This window comes from Culex pipiens, chromosome 3, assembly GCF_016801865.2.
Source record: "Culex pipiens pallens isolate TS chromosome 3, TS_CPP_V2, whole genome shotgun sequence".
Classification (NCBI taxonomy): domain Eukaryota; kingdom Metazoa; phylum Arthropoda; class Insecta; order Diptera; family Culicidae; genus Culex; species Culex pipiens.
This window is the reverse complement of record NC_068939.1, coordinates 14,107,844-14,126,263: the sequence shown is the minus strand read 5'-3', so window position 1 is coordinate 14,126,263 and position 18,420 is coordinate 14,107,844. Positions and strand designations below refer to the sequence as shown.

General features: G+C 34.7%; 1 protein-coding gene across 3 annotated transcripts in view; it reads right to left on the bottom strand.

Annotated features, from left to right (window-relative positions):
* Nucleotides 1-18,420, bottom strand: part of LOC120419488 (multiple C2 and transmembrane domain-containing protein) — a 105,926-nt gene that overhangs the window by 86,010 nt on the left and 1,496 nt on the right. For all 3 annotated transcript variants that reach the window (XM_039582175.2, XM_039582176.2, XM_052709497.1), the window contains exon 2: nucleotides 16,031-16,179. In XM_039582175.2, coding sequence (XP_039438109.1) covers nucleotides 16,031-16,073 — 43 coding nt within the window. In that variant the 5' untranslated portion in view covers nucleotides 16,074-16,179. The remainder of the gene's footprint in view (nucleotides 1-16,030; nucleotides 16,180-18,420) is intronic.

Below are 18,420 nucleotides of genomic sequence, written 5' to 3'. Positions count from 1 at the left end.
AACCAACGATGGGTTGGGTGGTGGATCCGGACATAGTTTACATACATTTAAGTGAGATCCGGCTTCAAAAAAGTACATAAATGTCACTTAAGTGGCCATATCTCGAGACAGGGTTGCCAGATCTTCAATGTTTTGGACTCGTTGGAAAGGTCTTTTGACAACCTAACCAACGATGGGTCGGATGGTGGATCCGGACATAGTTTACATACATTTAAGTGAGATCCGGCTTCCAAAAAGTACATCAATATCACTTAAGTCGGGATATCTCGAGACAGGGTTGCCAAATCTTCAATGTTTTGAACTCGTTGGAAAGGTTTTTTGATAACCTAACCAACGATGGGTTGGGTGGTGGATCCGGACATAGTTTACATACATTTAAGTGAGATCCGGCTTCAAAAAAGTACATAAATGTCACTTAAGTGGCCATATCTCGAGACAGGGTTGCCAGATCTTCAATGTTTTGAACTCGTTGGAAAGATATTCTGATAACCTAACCAACGATGGGTTGGGTGGTGGATCCGGATATAGTTTACATACATTTAAGTGAGATCCGGCTTCCAAAAAGTACATCAATATCACTTAAGTCAGGATATCTCGAGACAGGGTTGCCAGATCTTCAATGTTTTGAACTCGTTGAAAAGGTCTTTTGATAACCTAACCAACGATGGGTCGGATGGTTGATCCGGACATAGTTTACATACATTTAAGTGAGATCCGGCTTCCAAAAAGTACATCAATATCACTTAAGTCGGGATATCTCGAGACAGGGTTGCCAGATCTTCAATGTTTTGAACTCGTTGGAAAGTTCTTTTGATAACCTAACCAACGATGGGTTGGGTGGTGGATCCGGACATAGTTTACATACATTTAAGTGAGATCCGGCATCCAAAAAGTACATAAATATCACTTAAGTCGGGATATCTCGAGACAGGGTTGCCAGATCTTCAATGTTTTGAACTCGTTGAAAAGGTCTTTTGATAACCTAACCAACGATGGGTTGGGTGGTGGATCCGGACATAGTTTACATACATTTAAGTGAGATCCGGCATCCAAAAAGTACATAAATATCACTTAAGTCGGGATATCTCGAGACAGGGTTGCCAGATCTTCAATGTTTTAGGCTCGTTGAAAAGGTCTTCTGATAAACTAACCATCGATGGGTTGGATGATGGACCCGGACATAGTTTATATACATTTAAGTGAGATCCGGATATATGTGAAAACACATTTTTATACATAACTTTTGAACTACTTATCGAAACTTCAATCTGTATAAAACTCGATCTATGGGACCCTAAACCAAGTCGACTGCAACAGGTTCGGGTCAAATCGGTTCAGCCAGTGCCGAGAAACGTGAGCTAGTTTGTTGGTCACATACATACATACACACACACATACACACACACATACACACACACATACACACACACATACACACAGACATTTGTTCAGTTTTCGATTCTGAGTCGATATGTATACATGAAGGTGGGTCTACGACGTTTTTATACAAAGTTCATTTTTAGAGCAGGATTATAGCCTTACCTCAGTGAGGAAGGCAAAATATGGAACCTTGAAAAGGGACTTTCTGATCGATATCCCTCCACCCTTCTTCAATATTGGCGCAAAATCGAGGGCCTATAATAGTAGTTTATGCAAAAAGTTGCAAAATAGTAGTTTATGCAACAAGTTGCAAAAAGAGGATTTTTTCAGCACGAGTCGTACATTTATCCAACGAGGTTCACCGAGTTGGATAAATACGAAGAGTGCTGAAAAAATCAAGTTTTGCAACGAGTTCCATACAACATTTTTTGCAATTCCAAAAAACACACAATGAGTGAAATTTTATGTCAAATTTTCATGTATTTTGTCAATAAATCGTTTAAATCAAAAAATGTTGAAAAGTGTTACTTTTCGAAACAAGTGCTGAAAAGTTCATCTTTTCAGCACCCATTTCAGTGCTGAAAAGTAGAACTTTTCAGCATTTATTTTGAAAAGTGTAGCTATTCGATTTTGCTATTTTTGGTACAGAAAAGTAGGCTATTTCGTCGTTCAAGAATGACAGGAAAAGTAAGTAGTTTCACGACGGAATTGCAAAAAGAATATTTTTTCAGTACGAGTCTTACATTTATCCACCGAGGGTTACCGAATTGGATAAATACGACGAGTGCTGAAAAAATCAAGTTTTGCAACGAGTTGCTTACAACATTTTTTTCAATTTCGAAAAACGCATTTTGAATGTAATTTTATGTCAAACATCCATGTGTTACGCTAACAATAAAAAAATATATTGAAAATGTTACTTTTCGATACTAGTGTTGAAAAGTGCAACTTGAGCACCCATTTCAGTGCTGAAAAGAAGAACTTTTCAGCACTGGTATCGAAAGGTATTAATTTTTTATTCTGCTATTATGCCGTTGCAAATATTTTTTGAAGTTTATGTCCCTCGACTCTGATCAAAGTCGACGAAGGGGGGGGGGCGGGGGGTGGTCAAAAAATAAAAAAAAGCTAAAAACTTATTACAGGCCACGGTGTCAACATTTGAATGAAAAAAGTGTTTTAAAAGGCATCATACACATGTCCAGTTGTTTTGCAATCATTGATTTCCAAAATTTCTAAATACTGACAAAAAATTTATTTTTGCGGAAAAAAAGTTTTTGCGGTGCTTTACATTGTAATTTCATAAAAGTTCAAAATATTTTTAAACGAGTCCATACATATTAAATATGATCAATGCAGGAAAAGGCATTCAAGATTACTCTCAGTTGATTAGACTTCTATTTCCATTAAAATTTTGAAAATATGGAAAATTTGGAAGTTTTATGAAAAAAAAAAATATTTTTTTTGCCCACTGATTTTTTGGCCCGATTTTGAAGAGGCGACATAAACTTTGAAAAATATTTGCAACGGCCTTATTGGTAGGGAAAAGTAGGCCGTTTCGTTTCTCCAGACGGACAGGAAAATTTGACAGTTTCACAGCGGAACTGCAGAAAATATATTTTTAAACAAAATAACGTCATGATTTGAATTCCCGGACGCTTCGAAACCCGGACACCTCATCTTGTTTTATCAATTATTTGGATATAAGTTTGTATTATGAATGTCAAAACTGTGTTATTTCTAACATCAACTATCGTTTAAAAATTTGTTTGAACGCTGTGGTTAGGGCCAAAACAATTAAATAAAATAAAATTATAAGTTCACCAAAAAATGTGAAACATTTCTAAAGTGTCCGAAGCACCGGGAAGGCAAAGCAGACATTTATGGTTTTGATTTCCTTAAATTCTAGCAAATTTTTATATAAAATATCGATTGTTTTGATGTCAACAGCTTATTTGAGACCTGCCCTTCACTAACATTTCAGTCCAAATCTGTGCGGTTCATAAGCAAAATCAAGTGATTAGAATTCGAAGCAAAAGTGTCCGGATTTCGAATCAGCTTTATCAGTGTCCGGGATTCTAAGCACAACAAGTCATTTTCATTTTAAAACTTTAATGAAAAAATGTTAGAAATGACATATTTTGCATGGATTCTCTTAAAACAGACTGTTTATTCTACATCCTGACGATTTCAATACAAACTCGTCTAAATTATGGCTTCAAATTTCAAAACTATTTTTTTAAAAACAAAGCAAGGCTTGAGTCAGACAAATTATTGTTATTTACTTTGAGTTTATGCTGGCAATTAGGTAATTCATTAATAATTGAGTAATTTAAGATATTAAAGTAATAAAAGGTTAATATTGGATAATCAAATTAATTGTTATTTTTTTTGTTAGAAAACTAAAACAAAAAAAAAACAGTTTTTATTTTATCTCAAATAAGGCTGGTACAAATATGTTTAAAATCGGGCCGAAAAATCAGGGGGCAAAAAAAAATGTTTTTTTTTTTTTTTTTTCAAAAAACTTCCAATTTTTTTCGCAAATTTAAATGCAATCAGTAGAAATCAGCTTAAAATGGATTTCCCTGTGTTTAGAATCAGTTTTGGGATGTATGTGTTTGTTAAATGCCGGGACCGTGGTGTAGGGGTAAGCGTGGTTGCCTCTCAGCCTTCTTGGGTTCGATCCCAGACGGTCCCGGTGGCATTTTTCGAGACGAGATTTGTCTAACACCAACGCCTTCCGTCGGACGGGGAAGTAAATGTTGGCTCGGGTCTAATCTAAAAGGGTTAGGTCGTTAGCTCAGTTCAGGTTAAGGAGTCGTCTCCCTGGGTTCTGCCTCGGTGGAGTCGCTGGTAGGCAGTTGGACTCACAATCCAAAGGTCGTCAGTTCGAATCCCTGGGTAGATGGAAACTAAGGTGTAAAAAGAGGTTTGCAATTGCCTCAACAATCAAGCCTTCGGACACCTAGTTTCGAGTAGGAATCTCGCAATCGAGAACGCCAAGGCAATTAAACTTTTTTCAGTAAAATCGCTGTATCTTGCCAATAGTTCATTTTAGTTTGAGGTCTACATGGATTATTATATAAAATTTTCCGGGGAACACGATGGTGATAAAATAAAACAAATAAAAATATAAAGAATAGGTCAAAACTGAATTTTAATTCTTAAAACGTTAAAATATAATTTTAGTGGGCATTTAAGGGTAGAAAGTCTTTTGCTAAAGTATTTGCAAAGTTATGATTCAAAGAAAAAAAGTTTTTTAGAATTCGTAAAAAAGAGGGCGGTGCCAAAAATAGAGGGATGGTCCAATCAGCATCAAACTTGGGATTTCTGTTAACTATCGGTAGATAAACGTTCCCTCCAAGTTTGGTCCAAATCGGTGAAGATCGAGTCCAAAAGTGTACTCAGTTGACCTGGAATGACCCATATGTAATTTCGTTAATTTTGAAATAATGACGCAGTTTGGTTAAAAATCATGTGAACGATTAGAAAAAAACTAATAAAATTTAGTAGTTTATTCCAGAAAACAGTGGCAAATTTCACTTATTCGTGAAATCCTAACACGTAGCCTTATGGGCGGGACAAATTTGATTTACGTTTTTCTCGGCTTGCTGTTTTTACATATGGGACGAACTAGATTAGAGCGGCAGTACAGTATACATACACGGGAAATATAGTTAAATGTTTAATTTATCATTATTTTTTGAAAATTAATCACATTACGAAAATTACACACTCTACAGAGTGAGGGATTAAAATTTTAATTTTCTTCCCATTGTTTCAATTTGTGTGGGAGTTTCATAACGGCTAATCCGTCACGCCATGGTTAGCTTTTCAAGACTGTTTTTTTTTTCGTGTTTGTATGAGCCGAAAAACAAACTGGGAAAATGAAAAATGAGAAATAAAGTTTCACCACCGGCAATGTCGGAACATTGTAAGAAAAGCCGCATAATGGATGTTGTACGAGAGTCCTAATTAGATTTTTCTGGTGGGGGATGATCCTTTCTTTTGTGGTGATGAAAACTTTTCTGATTTAGTTCCCGACAATGCGACGGTAGGAAGAGTTCATTGTTTGTAATTTGTTGTTTTACGGGTCACTTTAACCTGCTAGTACAAAATTGTACATAACGTCAAGGAAAGTGTGCGAGTAACCAAATTCAAATTTAAAAGTTAATGTTTGTTTAACGAGAGACCGCAACCCTTTACCCAGCAATCTAATCTCGGCACCTGGGAGGCAATTTCAAGAGCAGCGTTACGACTTTTTAACGGTCCAAGTAGGCATGACATGAGCGGTCTGTCTCCGACCAAGGGCGTGAAATGGTCATTCACTAGCGCACTCTTGCTAGTCAAAGCAGGACTTCAAACGATGTCGACTCTCTTTAAAGGCGCCTACTCTGACGGTCAGTTGGCGCACTTGAATTGCAATCAAGTTTCTCGCTTACCAAACCACATCACCAGCACCATATCCTTGACCTTTTTTTCGGTGAACAGTGTACACTTGGAGCATTTTGGGGTGGTTTTTGGCACGGGGCATAATTGAATCCAGCGCGAAAGAGACCGTAATCAAATTTTGTGCGAACGGGGCCAAGATCGAACCGCGTCTCTTCTGAGTGTGTTAAGTAGGGTCTAAAATCATTTTATCATTTTATCTTCCTGAAGTCGATATTTTTTACTTGATTAAAAGCTCAATCAAAAACAAATGCTTAAACAATTTACCCCACTGACCCCCAACCGATGGTTCTCTTTAGTATGAGTAGTACTATTTTCCATGCCATTTCGATGTTTGATTGCAACGACACTGTTCCAGCAAAAACTCGGAGCAAAATAAAGCAAAAAAAGAAAAAAAAAATGCTAGACAGAAAATGAAGCAAGGCTTGTGTGTGTCCCCGTGCATAATTTAGTGGTCTCCGTCCAGAATGGTTAGACGATCTTATCACGTACCGCCCCGGCTGCTTTTACGAGCACAACCAGAGTAGTACTAGGGGAGGTGTCGTGGTCTACTTGCTTGCTCGGCGTTTAGTTTGGTCAAGTATGTTTTGCAAGAAAATTATGTTGAATTTTATTTGAAAGAAATGAAAAAACGAAAATCTTCAATTAGCTTTTTCTAATAAAATTTTATCAATTCCACAAGTGTTGCAAATATTTATTTATTAACGTTTTACATATATTAGTGAAAATATTAAAATGTTATACACAGATTGCATTTTATTTTTTAATTAGTCTGAATCCACCGACTCTCAAATGAACTTAAAAAAAATCTTTAATGCAATACAATGTATATTGGGCCTATATCATCATAAACATGTTTTACTAAGCTTGATTTTTTTTTACAATTGTTTTGAAAAATTGTTTCAATACCATGAGCATGAGAGACCACCCATGGTTGTCCTTCTCCGTTGCTGAACAGGACCATAATATCCCATCAGCACAACCGGTCACACGCTTCAACGATCAAATGATGTTTCCCTTATCAACAGCATGCATGAATGCGCTGAAAAGATTAAACATCACGATCATTAAAACTAGAGCTGGTGCGAATAGGACACAGTCGTTGGCCACCAACGGCGCCCGCCATGTCAGTTTGTAGATCTTGAGGGAATGGGACGGGAATGTTAGTTAGCACAGGCTGCTACCAAGGGTGGGTTCTATACGATATCCACACCCCCGCGTGTGCCGGCAAACTACTTCTACTTGGGATTTTGTTAGTGGGTAAGGGTAATGGCCAGGATTCAACATAGAGGATGATGATGCGACCCAATAATCAATAAATTTTGTTTAATGGTGTGATGTATTATGCATTCTCAAGGCAAACAGTCGGAGTATGCGGATGAGACTATTCCCGGTTATTTGGTGTTGAGTTTAGCATAAATGATTTAATCTTAGACAGCCGGCTGTGGAAAGATAAAACCAACTAAAATGCGAAAACGCGAAAACGCCCGGATCGAAATACACGCACAATCGGGGGGACAACAAAGACGGAAACGGCAACGAAAATCCTGCGTGATGACCGCGACGCACACCGTTCAAATTCTCCAACTCAACTGTCAAACATCCCGAAACCGCCCGGATCGAAATACACACACAATCGGGGGGACAACAAAGACGGAAACGGCAACGAAAATCCTGCGTGATGACCGCGACGCACACCGTTCAAATTCTCCAACTCAACTCTTTTGAAAAATTGTTTCAATACCATTTCAAAATTCAAACATATCCCGGGAACCCGGGAATTCCCCTGTACACGGGGAAATTCACAACCCAGGAAAATTAATCACCCTACCCATTTCAGAGCTGAAACGTTCTTTTTTACAGCACTTGTATCGAAAAGTAAGACGTTTAGACAATGTTTTGGTTGTTAAGTTTAAACACAAACATAAACGCCAAACACAAGCAGGAAAATTAACGTTTTGCTGGAAAAAAACATTTCAAAATTGTTTTTGAAATTGTAAAAAATGGTAAAATATCCAATTTTTCAACTTAAGTCGTATCTTTACAACTCACCAAAGCTTTGAAAGATAAATGTACGATTTGTGCTGAAAAAATAATTGTTTGACTTGTTGGTTTTGTTTGACTTAAAATTAGTTTTTTTTTTATCAAAATAATATTAATTTCTGTTAGCCTATGCATTTTTTATTAGAGTAATTCTCTACCAAAACTGGAAATTGATTTTATATGTATTTTTTTATTTGGCTCAAACTTTGTGGGGGCCTTCCCTATGACCAAATAAGTTATTTTGTGTCATTGGTTCACCCATACAAGTTTCCATACAATTTTGGCTGCTGTCCATGCAAAAATGGTCCGTAAATATTCAAACAGCTGTAGCTTTTGAGTGAATTTTCTGATTAATTTGGTGTCTTCGGCAAAGTTGTAGGTATTGTTGAGGACTATTGAGAAAAAATTAGGTACACGGAAAAAGAATTGCTGATTTTTTAAAATACCTTTTTTCACAAAAACTCAATTTCCCACAATACGTATTTTTTTATTTTTGAGATTTTTTGATATGTTTTAGGGGACAAAAACTCGCAACTTTGAGTTATATTTGAGTTATAGAGAAGTGTGGTCAAAAAATCTGCCGCCGAGTTATGATTTTTTTTTAAAAATAGTGATTTTTGGAAAAAATCGAAATTTCATGCAAAAACCAATTTGACTTAATTTTTTAAAGGTAAAATTGAATTTGAAATTGAAAAGTACTTTACAGATTTTTTGATAAAGGACTCTGTTTTCAAGTTATAGCCACCGAAAGTTTAATTTTAGCGACATATTTGCAGTTTTTCGATTTTGAAAAATAGTGACCATGAGTGACCATTTCCAAATAAATATTTTTTGAAAAATTCAGAAAATTTGCTATAAAATTGTCTAAAAGACATGAAGATTGGACCTCTGGTTGCTGAGATACAGCCGCTTTAAGAAAATGAAACACGAACATTGAAGTTTTCTAAGTCTCACCAAAACAACCCACCATTTTCTAATGTCGATATTTCAGCAATTAATGATCCGATTTTCAATGTTAAAATATGAAATATTCGTAAAATTTTCCGATCTTTTCGAAACAAATATTTAAAAAAAATAATTAAGACTAGCATTATAAGGGGGCGTAATGTTCAATGTTTGGCCCTTTAAAAATGTTAGTCTAAAAATTTTCAAAATATTTTTTTCGAAAAGATCAGAAAATTTCACGAATATTTCATATTTTAACATTGAAAATCGGACCATTAGTTGCTGAGATATCGACATTAGAAAATGGTGGGTTGTTGTTTCTCTATGGCTTAAAAATTGAGGGTTTTTGTCTCCTAAAACATATCAAAAAATCTCGAAAATAAAAAAAATACGTATTTCGGGAAATTGAGTTTTAGTAAAAAAAAAGTTGATAAAAAATCTGCAATTTTTTTTCCGTTTACCTATTTTTTTCTCAAAAGTCCTCAACAATACCTACAACTTTGTTGAAGACACCAAATTGATCAGAAAATTCACTCAAATGTTACAGCTGTTTGAATATTTACGTACCATTTTTGTATGGACAGCAGCCAAAATGTTATGGAGACTGGTATGGGTGAATCAATGACACAAAATAGCTTATTTGGTCATAGGGAAGGCCCAAAGTTTGAGCCAAATAAAAAAATACAAAAAATTAAATTGGTCAAAATCGGCCGATTTCGTAGAGAGTTTTAGTTTAGGTTTTTTTATGTTTGTTATTCTTAAAAATATTCTAAGGGTTATTTTGTATTTTATCAATATGGGATGGTAGGTTTTTATTTTTTTTATTTTTTGAAATAGTTTATTTATATTTTATTATTTTTTTTATTAATTTTTTTAAACAGGCATTTTCTTTATTTTCCTGAGTTTTTGCACACCTATCAAAATGGTATAGGAGCAGAAAAAAATTAGTCATATTATTTAATGTTCAAAATTGCATTCTTCCACTCTTTGTCCGGTTCTCAAAAAACATCTTTTGTGAGTGATTGTATTTTTAAAACATAATCTTATCTTTATAAATCTTGAAAAGAAGATCACATAATTGAGATTATTCATCCTATGATTATATTCATATTTTTTTATGAAAAGTTCAGTTTCAGCATATTTTTTGTAATTATTACGACGAAAAAAAAAACAAGGGTTCATCCACAAACCACGTGGACACTTTTTTGAAATCCAAGACCCATCCCCCCTCCCCCCTCGTGGAAAATTTCCTTACAAAACAAATATTTTTTGTATAGGGCGTGGACAATCGCTGAAAAAATAAGTTTAAATTGTATCAATTAATTTTTTTTAAGTAGTTGCTTTCAAAAGCTTTTTTTTGAAAACGCATTGTAAAATTTGTCGATGTTATATTTATTGAATCAAACAAATACTGGTCTGAAATTTCCAAAAATGTGTCCACGTGGTTTACGGACGATCTCTTCTGAAAATGTTTATTTTACCACTTTTCTGGTGTAATGACACTTTTTCAGTCTAAATTTAGGTAACTTTTCATCATCAAAGAGGTTATATTCAACCATCCAAAATTACAGTTTCCAAATTAACATAAATTTTTAATGTACTGTAAGAGCTTTTAAAATATCTTAGATTTGAAACTAAGTTTTGAGAATTCACTGTTCAGCTGAGACCATGAAAAAATTGTTGAAATTGTTTAAAAATATTGAATTGATAAATAATAAAAATATTTTTAAAAGAAACTTTAACTATAAACAAAAAAAGAAGCTGCTCAAAGTACAAGGTAAGGCTGTTATTCAATGCCGGGTCACGCTCGGGATATTAAATCGCTCAAGCTCCTTCTTCAAGTGTGTTGTTTACCTGTTGAAATCCAATCTTCATGCCAGCAGTGAAGGACCCCTCTAATCGGCTTAACGTGTTTTCTGTCCAGAAGCGCGTCAAGTTTTCAAGAGCTAATTGAAAAAAAAAACGTCACCTTAGGGTCGGGAAAAACATTCCTGACCTACTTTTCCCGGTCACAGATTAGAACCACAGTTATGTGGGCTTCTTATTAAAAATGTATATTCTAATTTTCTTCAGGGGCTTTTAACCTCTCACTCTCTTTCTCTCTCTCTCTCAGTTGGCAGGACGAAAGTAATGAACTTGCCCGAGTAGTTTGACTTTAAACTGCATCCTCTTTACATTACTCTCTCTTTCGGATAGGGTACCTTCCAATGTAACATTAACGATACGGTGCTGCCGCTTCCCCGTTAACTTTATAATTCAACAGTGCTGGAAGCTTTTATTTTTCCCCTTTTTTCCATTCACTCTTTATCTGAATCCGCTTGTTCGAATCAATACTTTACTTCTCGGCAATGCCACAACAACACCAACCTGATTGAGTCCGAAGTGTGAGTTCCGAGCGTTTTTTCCCCGTGAACTTTGAAGGACATCTTATCAGAAGATGCACTTTGCGAGAAAATTGAAAAAGTTCCGCTTGCACTGGAATGCACAATGAAGAAGCATTCTGATCAAGTATTAAAGGATGAAGTTTGTGGGTTGACCGTGAACTACGTTTTAAAAAAAAAATCTTGGTTTCACTTTCCAAGTTAAGAACATTAATTCTCCCATTAAGTTGGGATAATCCCACGTGAATCCCCGAACAAATTCAAAACACATGTATCCTGTGGGGAGGACAGAATTTAATCTGGAAAAGGGTCAATGAGGGGGTAGGTTACGGTTCTTCTGGCAAACGTTGTCACCGGGGATACTTTAATATTACATGGCTTTTTGCCATCCCACCCCCTCCGGGGAGACTCCAACAATGAACACAACTGTACCGAGAGACACAGGGGGGAAGGAAGTCCTGGGAATACGAAGGGAAAAGGTTTTCGGAATCCTCCGGTGGTTGTTGTCTGCGTCATCAACTCGAGTTCACCATGTTAGTGGGTGTGTGTTTTTGTATTAGGGTGAAAAACAACCAAATTTTGACTAGATTTTTTCCCGATTTTTTCCACAAGTTACTCAAAATTATGTTTAAAGTTACTTTGGTGCATTTTTTCTTATAGAACTTTTTTTTAACGTCACCCTAATGTACTTGCTTGGTACGTGATTGTGACTATTTGACAGCTGCGGGTGAAAACGGTGAAAATTCATTTGCCGAAGTGAATGAATGTCACCGGCGGGCAACATGTGTGCTCCCACCCTCTCGTGGAGCATTGTCCCATTGGTGGCGGAAAATGTAGCAATGCATTGATCAATTTTGAATGAGGGATTATGAGGATTTGCTGCACTGAAAGGTAGCGCAAATGGATTGAATAATTTGGCACACAAATTGGGACCCTGATTGCGATGTATGCATGATTGTGATTCATTGCAGGGGGTTTGCTTTTTGATTTATTGTGGCTACTTTGAAGCTTAAGAAATTGTTTTCGAATAAAATCGTGTCCTATTTTGTTTTGAAATATTACAGCTTGCAATTTTTTTATATCGAAGCTCTTTCAATATCAGATTTTTTTAACGTTTAAATATAAAACAGAAATCAAGCTTCAAAAAATGAAATAAACAAAATACAAAAAAAACTTACGTAGGCAACATTAAAGCACCATCATAAGAAACCTTATCAAAGTAAACTGTGCTAAAATTGCCCATATGTCGACAGAATGTGCCCTGCTTTACGACCCAAAGTAGGCGTCAAGCAGTGATGTATGTGTGCGTGGGTGCGTGTGTGTTGTTGCGTGAAACCACCATCACTCACCTCAGGTGTGCGGAAAATGTGGCCACAAGCGACATAGGGAAATTTAAACGGTTTTGCCTTCCTCACTGAGGTAAGGCTTTAATCCTGCTATTAAAAATGAACTTTTCTCAGAAAGCTCGTAGACCCACCTTCATGTATACCTATCGACTCAGATTCGAAAACTGAACAAATGCCTGCGTGTGTATGTGATCAAAATTCTCACTGAGTTTTCTCAGCACTGGATGAACTGATTTTGGTCAGACCAGTTGCATACGATTTGTTTTAGGGTCCCATACGTACCAATTGATTTTTATAAAGTTTCGATATGTAGTTCAAAAGTTATGTATAAAAATGTGTTTTTGTATTTATCCGGATGTTAGATAAGTGATCGGAAATCTACTCAAATATCACCATGTTATACATCGTTGGTTGGGTAATCAAAAGACTTTTCCAATGAATGCAAAACATTGAGAATTTGGCCACCCTGTCTTAAGTTATGGCCACTTAAGTGATATTTATGTTCTTTTTTGAGGCCGGATCTTACTTAAATGTATTTAAACTTTGTCCGGATCCATCTTCCGACCCACCGATGGATAGGTAATCGAAAGACCTTTCTAACAAGTAACAAAAATGAGAATCTGGCAAACCTGTCTCGAGTTATGGCCACTTAAGTGATATTTATGTTCTTTTTTAAGGCCGGATCTTTTTTAAATGTATTTAAACTTTGTCCGGATCCATCATCCGACCCACCGTTAGATAGGTTATTTAAAGACCTTCCCAACGAGTCAAAAACATTGAGAATCTATTTGCGATTTGTTTCAACTGTGTGGATTATTGTTTTAACTTCAAAGTTTATTTTATTCGAGTTTAATGAAAACATAACTAATTTTTAATTTTGTCATTGAAAACCAATAAGTTAATTTAGATAATTGAGTGATTCTCTAGATTTTCACACATTTTTTTATTTGGCTGAAACATTGTCATACGTTCCCTATGTCAAGAGAAGCCATATTGCATTATTAGTTTATTTTCCATACAAGTCTACATTAAATTTTGCGGGCTTGTAAAAATATTAAATAATCTGTATCTTGAGAAGGAACTATTTGATTCAACTGGAGATTTTGGAAAAGTTGTAGGTTATGGTTAGGACTTTTTAGAAAAAAATAGGTACACGGAAAAAATCACATTTTTTTACTTTTCAATAAAAAAATATTTAAGTTTAAAAAATGTGTTTGATTGACTTGCAAATTAGAAAACAAAAATTCGTGACGGTATGCAATAAAATATTTTCGGGATGCTGAAATTTTGTATAATTTGTTTCGAATTTGTTAATCGAACAGCTTTTTAATTTTCAAGATTTTTTTTTCTCAGTGTCACCCTCGTTTTTTGACTGGCGATATCTAAGATACTATCAGTTCGATTTGCAAATTTAAAAAGTGATTATCTGGTGAAATTTTCTGCTCTTTTCAATAATAATAACTCAAAGCAAGACCAACTTTTGAAAAGTTCGATATCAATGTTTTTAAATAATTTGATTAATATGAAAAAAATGAGCAGTAAATCTAAAAAAAATCTCTTCCCTTGTCAGTTCCATTGTTAGATTATAGTTATAGTAAGAATTATATAAAAATCTATTACAGTGTAAATCATAGTTGAAAAAATCTCAACACCGTAGAAATACGAAATTGTGAACTGATTTTCTACGAATAAAATTGATTAAATTGAATTGAAATTTGCATTGAAAATCGATTCACATTTTATTGACACATCATCAAATGAAATATTTGGGATCATTAGGTGACGCTCAGAATAACTATTTTTTTACAAAAAAACTAACTTAATCCACCTATGTGGTTGGAGCCTTCCTGAATTATTACCAACAATGGCTGATATGATGGAATTGTGCAAAAATTTCATCTATTTTTTAGATTCGAAATAAAAAAGTACATAAATATCACTTAGACCATATCTCTAGATAGGGTTGCCAGATCTTCAATGTTTTGAACTCGTTGGAAAGGTTATTTGATAACCTTATCAACGATGGGTCGGACGGTGGATCCGGACATAGTTTCCATACATTTGAGTGAGATCTGGCTTCAAAAAAGTACATAAACGTCACTTAAGTGACCACATCTCGAGACAGGGTTGCCAGATCTTCAATGTTTTGAACTCGTTGGAAAGGTTATTTCATAACCTAACCAACAATGGGTTGGATGGAGGATCTGGACATAGCCGAATACGATTCTGAGTCGATATGTATACATGAAGGTGGGTCTACGACGTTTTTATACAAAGTTCATTTTTAGAGCAGGATTATAGCCTTACCTCAGTGAGGAAGGCAAAATAAACTTTAAGAGACATTGTCAGAGCAATCAACTTTCACATCAACAAAATCTATTAAAAAAATGTAGAAAATTTCAACTTTTTGATTTTTTTAAGTAACAATAACTTGAAATACTTTTAAAACTTTTGTAGTTAATTTTTATTGTGTAGATATTTCGTAATTTCAGAAGCTTTTTTAATTACTAAATTCAATCAATTTAAAAAAAAGTTGATATGATTATATGTTTGAAATATGAAAAGTAAAAATCATAGATTTTTACCAATCCTAAACAATCGCGATTTTTTTTTGAGAAATAATCAGAGATTCTTGAAGGAGAGAGCCATAGCAAATTGTACTTGATGCCATGTGTGGGCGTTACAAACGACACCATGTTTAATTAATCAATGTCGGAATTGCCCACATGTCACCAGTGTACCATATTTAACGACCAAGCAAGCAGGTGTCAATCAGTCAGTGGCTACGGGTAATTACCCCCTTGGAGGGTGGGGATAAAGTATAGTTTGCATAGATTTTGTTAAATTAGTCTGGTTTTCTTTCAAACACAAAACGAATTGTTAATTTTCTCAACTTAAAATAGTTGTGGAAAAAACACAATGATTTTAGACCACTAATTTAAGCTTCTTTAAAGATTGCTCCACAAGCCGATTATTTTACTTGGGCGAGACCAGTGAGCTTATTATTTACTGTCACAGCTAAGTTGGGTGTCATGTTTATGCCATCATTAATCATGATATGAGCAAGTCATAATTAGTAGAGATGCGTAGGTTTTAACGATTCAATTAAATTAAATTTAGTTACAAGATAATTTTCTGTACATACATGACAGAAAAACAGATTTCGGAAACTTTTAAAAAATAATTCAAAAATCTTTAAATTTATTTATGAAATAAGACTGCTCACAAAACGTTCCTCTTAAGTTTTAGTTAAGTACCTTCCAAAGTGCTAACCACCAAAGCGAATTTGCATTCCAACAAAAATGTCCCTTAATATGCTAAATTGTGAGCCCTGTTTATTGTTACTCTGTGCGTGTTTGTGTGCGTGTGTGTTTCTGTTGTTCTTTTCGGGTAGGTTGGTAAAAGTGTTTCACGTGTAACGAATTTTTCCTCGCAGAACAAAGGGGAACAGGAATTTTACAAGAAAAGGAGGCGCCATAATATACTCACTGCCACTGCTGCCGCTGGACGTCGCCACGGAGAGGTCGGCCATATCCGCTGCTGAACACGGGACGACTGTTGTTTTCTGCGCGCACCTCGCCGCCCAAAATGGTACAACACCGCACTTGCACCACTAGTGAATATTACGCACGCAAGCCCTGCAAAAAGGGTACACGGTGGGTTTAGAAATGGAACTATTGGATTTTTTAAGGGGTTTTAGTTTAACACTCTTTAGTTTTTTTTTTCACTTTAAAGATTTTTTTTTGATATTATTGAGTTTATAGCAGGTTGACTCTGCTCAGATTTCCAAGTTTATTTTTTTATTTGTTATTCAAACAATAACATTTTGTTTGTGACTCATGAAACTAAACGTTCAAAACAAAATTATTCAAACATAACTTTTTTTTAATTATCTTTTATGGAAGATCGAGCCACCCTCTCATTTATATCATCTTTCAAAAGTTTCTTCTTTTTCGAGTCTTGTATCAGAAGTGTTTCAATATTTCTCCAACTATGGTGTGGTTCGAAGAAGGAGGAAGTGATTCGATTCTACGAAAATCGGGAGTCTAGATTGTTTCGATTATTTCGTTGTAGGGCTTTTGATCAACCAAAACATTAGATATAGTCAAGAATGAACGTTGAGCCTTTCAAATCATGGGATTAATTCAAAAAATAATAAATATTGTTATTTAAGAGATCAGACATTTTCACGACACTTTTATCATTATATATTAAAAATCGTAATTTAATAAATTCATCGATATTTTGACGATAAAGAGAAAACCTAATTTTCTTGTGAAAAATTCTCCATTTTTTATTTGGCTCAAATTTTTTGGAGGCCATCCCTATGACAAAAGAAGCCATTTGGTTCACCCCTACAAGTCTCCATACAATTTGAATACGAAAGTATCCGAAAATCTGTACATCTTGAAGGAATTTCCTGATCGATTTGGAGTCTTTGGTAAAGTTGTAGGTGAAGATGATGATGATACTATTAAGAAAAAATACACGTTTTTTGTCAATTTTTATGTTAATCTTTTTTTGACAAAAAAATAAATTCCTAAAATCTGTGCTTCATCATTTTTCTATTTTTTTAAAGTAATATTGAATATTTGACCCTTTCGAAATGTTAGCCTTGATTCGAAAATTGGACCATTAGTTGATGAGTTACTAGCTTTATGGGGGCTATTTCGGAATTTTTTTATTTATTGTTAAAATCAAACTTTGTTTACCTTTCCAGGCTTCAATCTGCATTCAAACTAATTTGTTGGGTAAGATTTCTATTTCTTCCAGAAAATCAAAACTCTGCGACAATATGTATGGCCGTTTTTCACAATGGCTCAAAAGTTGCGGATTTTCTCCTTAAAAAATATTTGAAACAATACAATTTAAATTAATTGAGGGAAATTGAATCTTACTTTTGAAAAAAGTAAGAACAGCAAAAAAATCTTTTTTGTTATTTTTGGTACACATTTTATTCAATGTTTTTGTCACACTTCTTCAAAGTTGACCTGGAAGATCAGGGGTCAAAACAAAATATTTTAGATGCAACCAACTGAAATCAATTTAAAATACATTGCCCTGTGTTTAAATTAATTTTTAGCATGTTTGGGTCAATTCAAAAATCTTTTGATCTTTTTTTGTGAATTTTCCATAATCAGAACCACAAAAAGGTTTTTAAGCGCAAATTTTTGTTTCCGTCAGATCTTACATATTTTGAAAACTAATGATTGATAACTGGCTTGATTCTTCAGTCAATAATAAGTATCTGTGCCAATTTTGAATTTCCTACAAAAATATCACAATTGGACAATTTTGGGCAACACCTGCGCCACCTGCTGCTAAAATCCTGAAGCTATGGTTTTCCCCATACATTTTTGTGATTTTCCCCATATAAACTTCAATAATAAAAAACGACCCTTAAACCTTAACCGATTAGGCTCAAAATTGGCACAGATTCTTATTTTTGCCTAAGAAATTGAGTTAGAGGTTATTTTTGATGTCGATTTTTTTTATTGTCACCCTATTATACATTCAAAAATGGTATGTAAATATTCCTTGTTAAAACAACTGAAAGAGTAAACCAAGCTTTTTTAAAAAAAACTTACAGATTTAGGAATATTTACATACCATTTTTGAATGTATAATAGGGTGACAATAAAAAAAATCGACATCAAAAATAACCTCTGACTCAATTTCTTAGGCAAAAATAAGAATCTGTGCCAATTTTGAGCCTAATCGGTTAAGGTTTAAGGGTCGTTTTTTATTATTGAAGTTTATATGGGGAAAATCGCAAAAATGTATGGGAAAAATCATCGCTTCAGGATTTTGGCAGCAGGTGGCGCAGGTGTTGCCCAAAATTGTCCAATTGTGAGATTTTTGTAGGAAATTCAAAATTG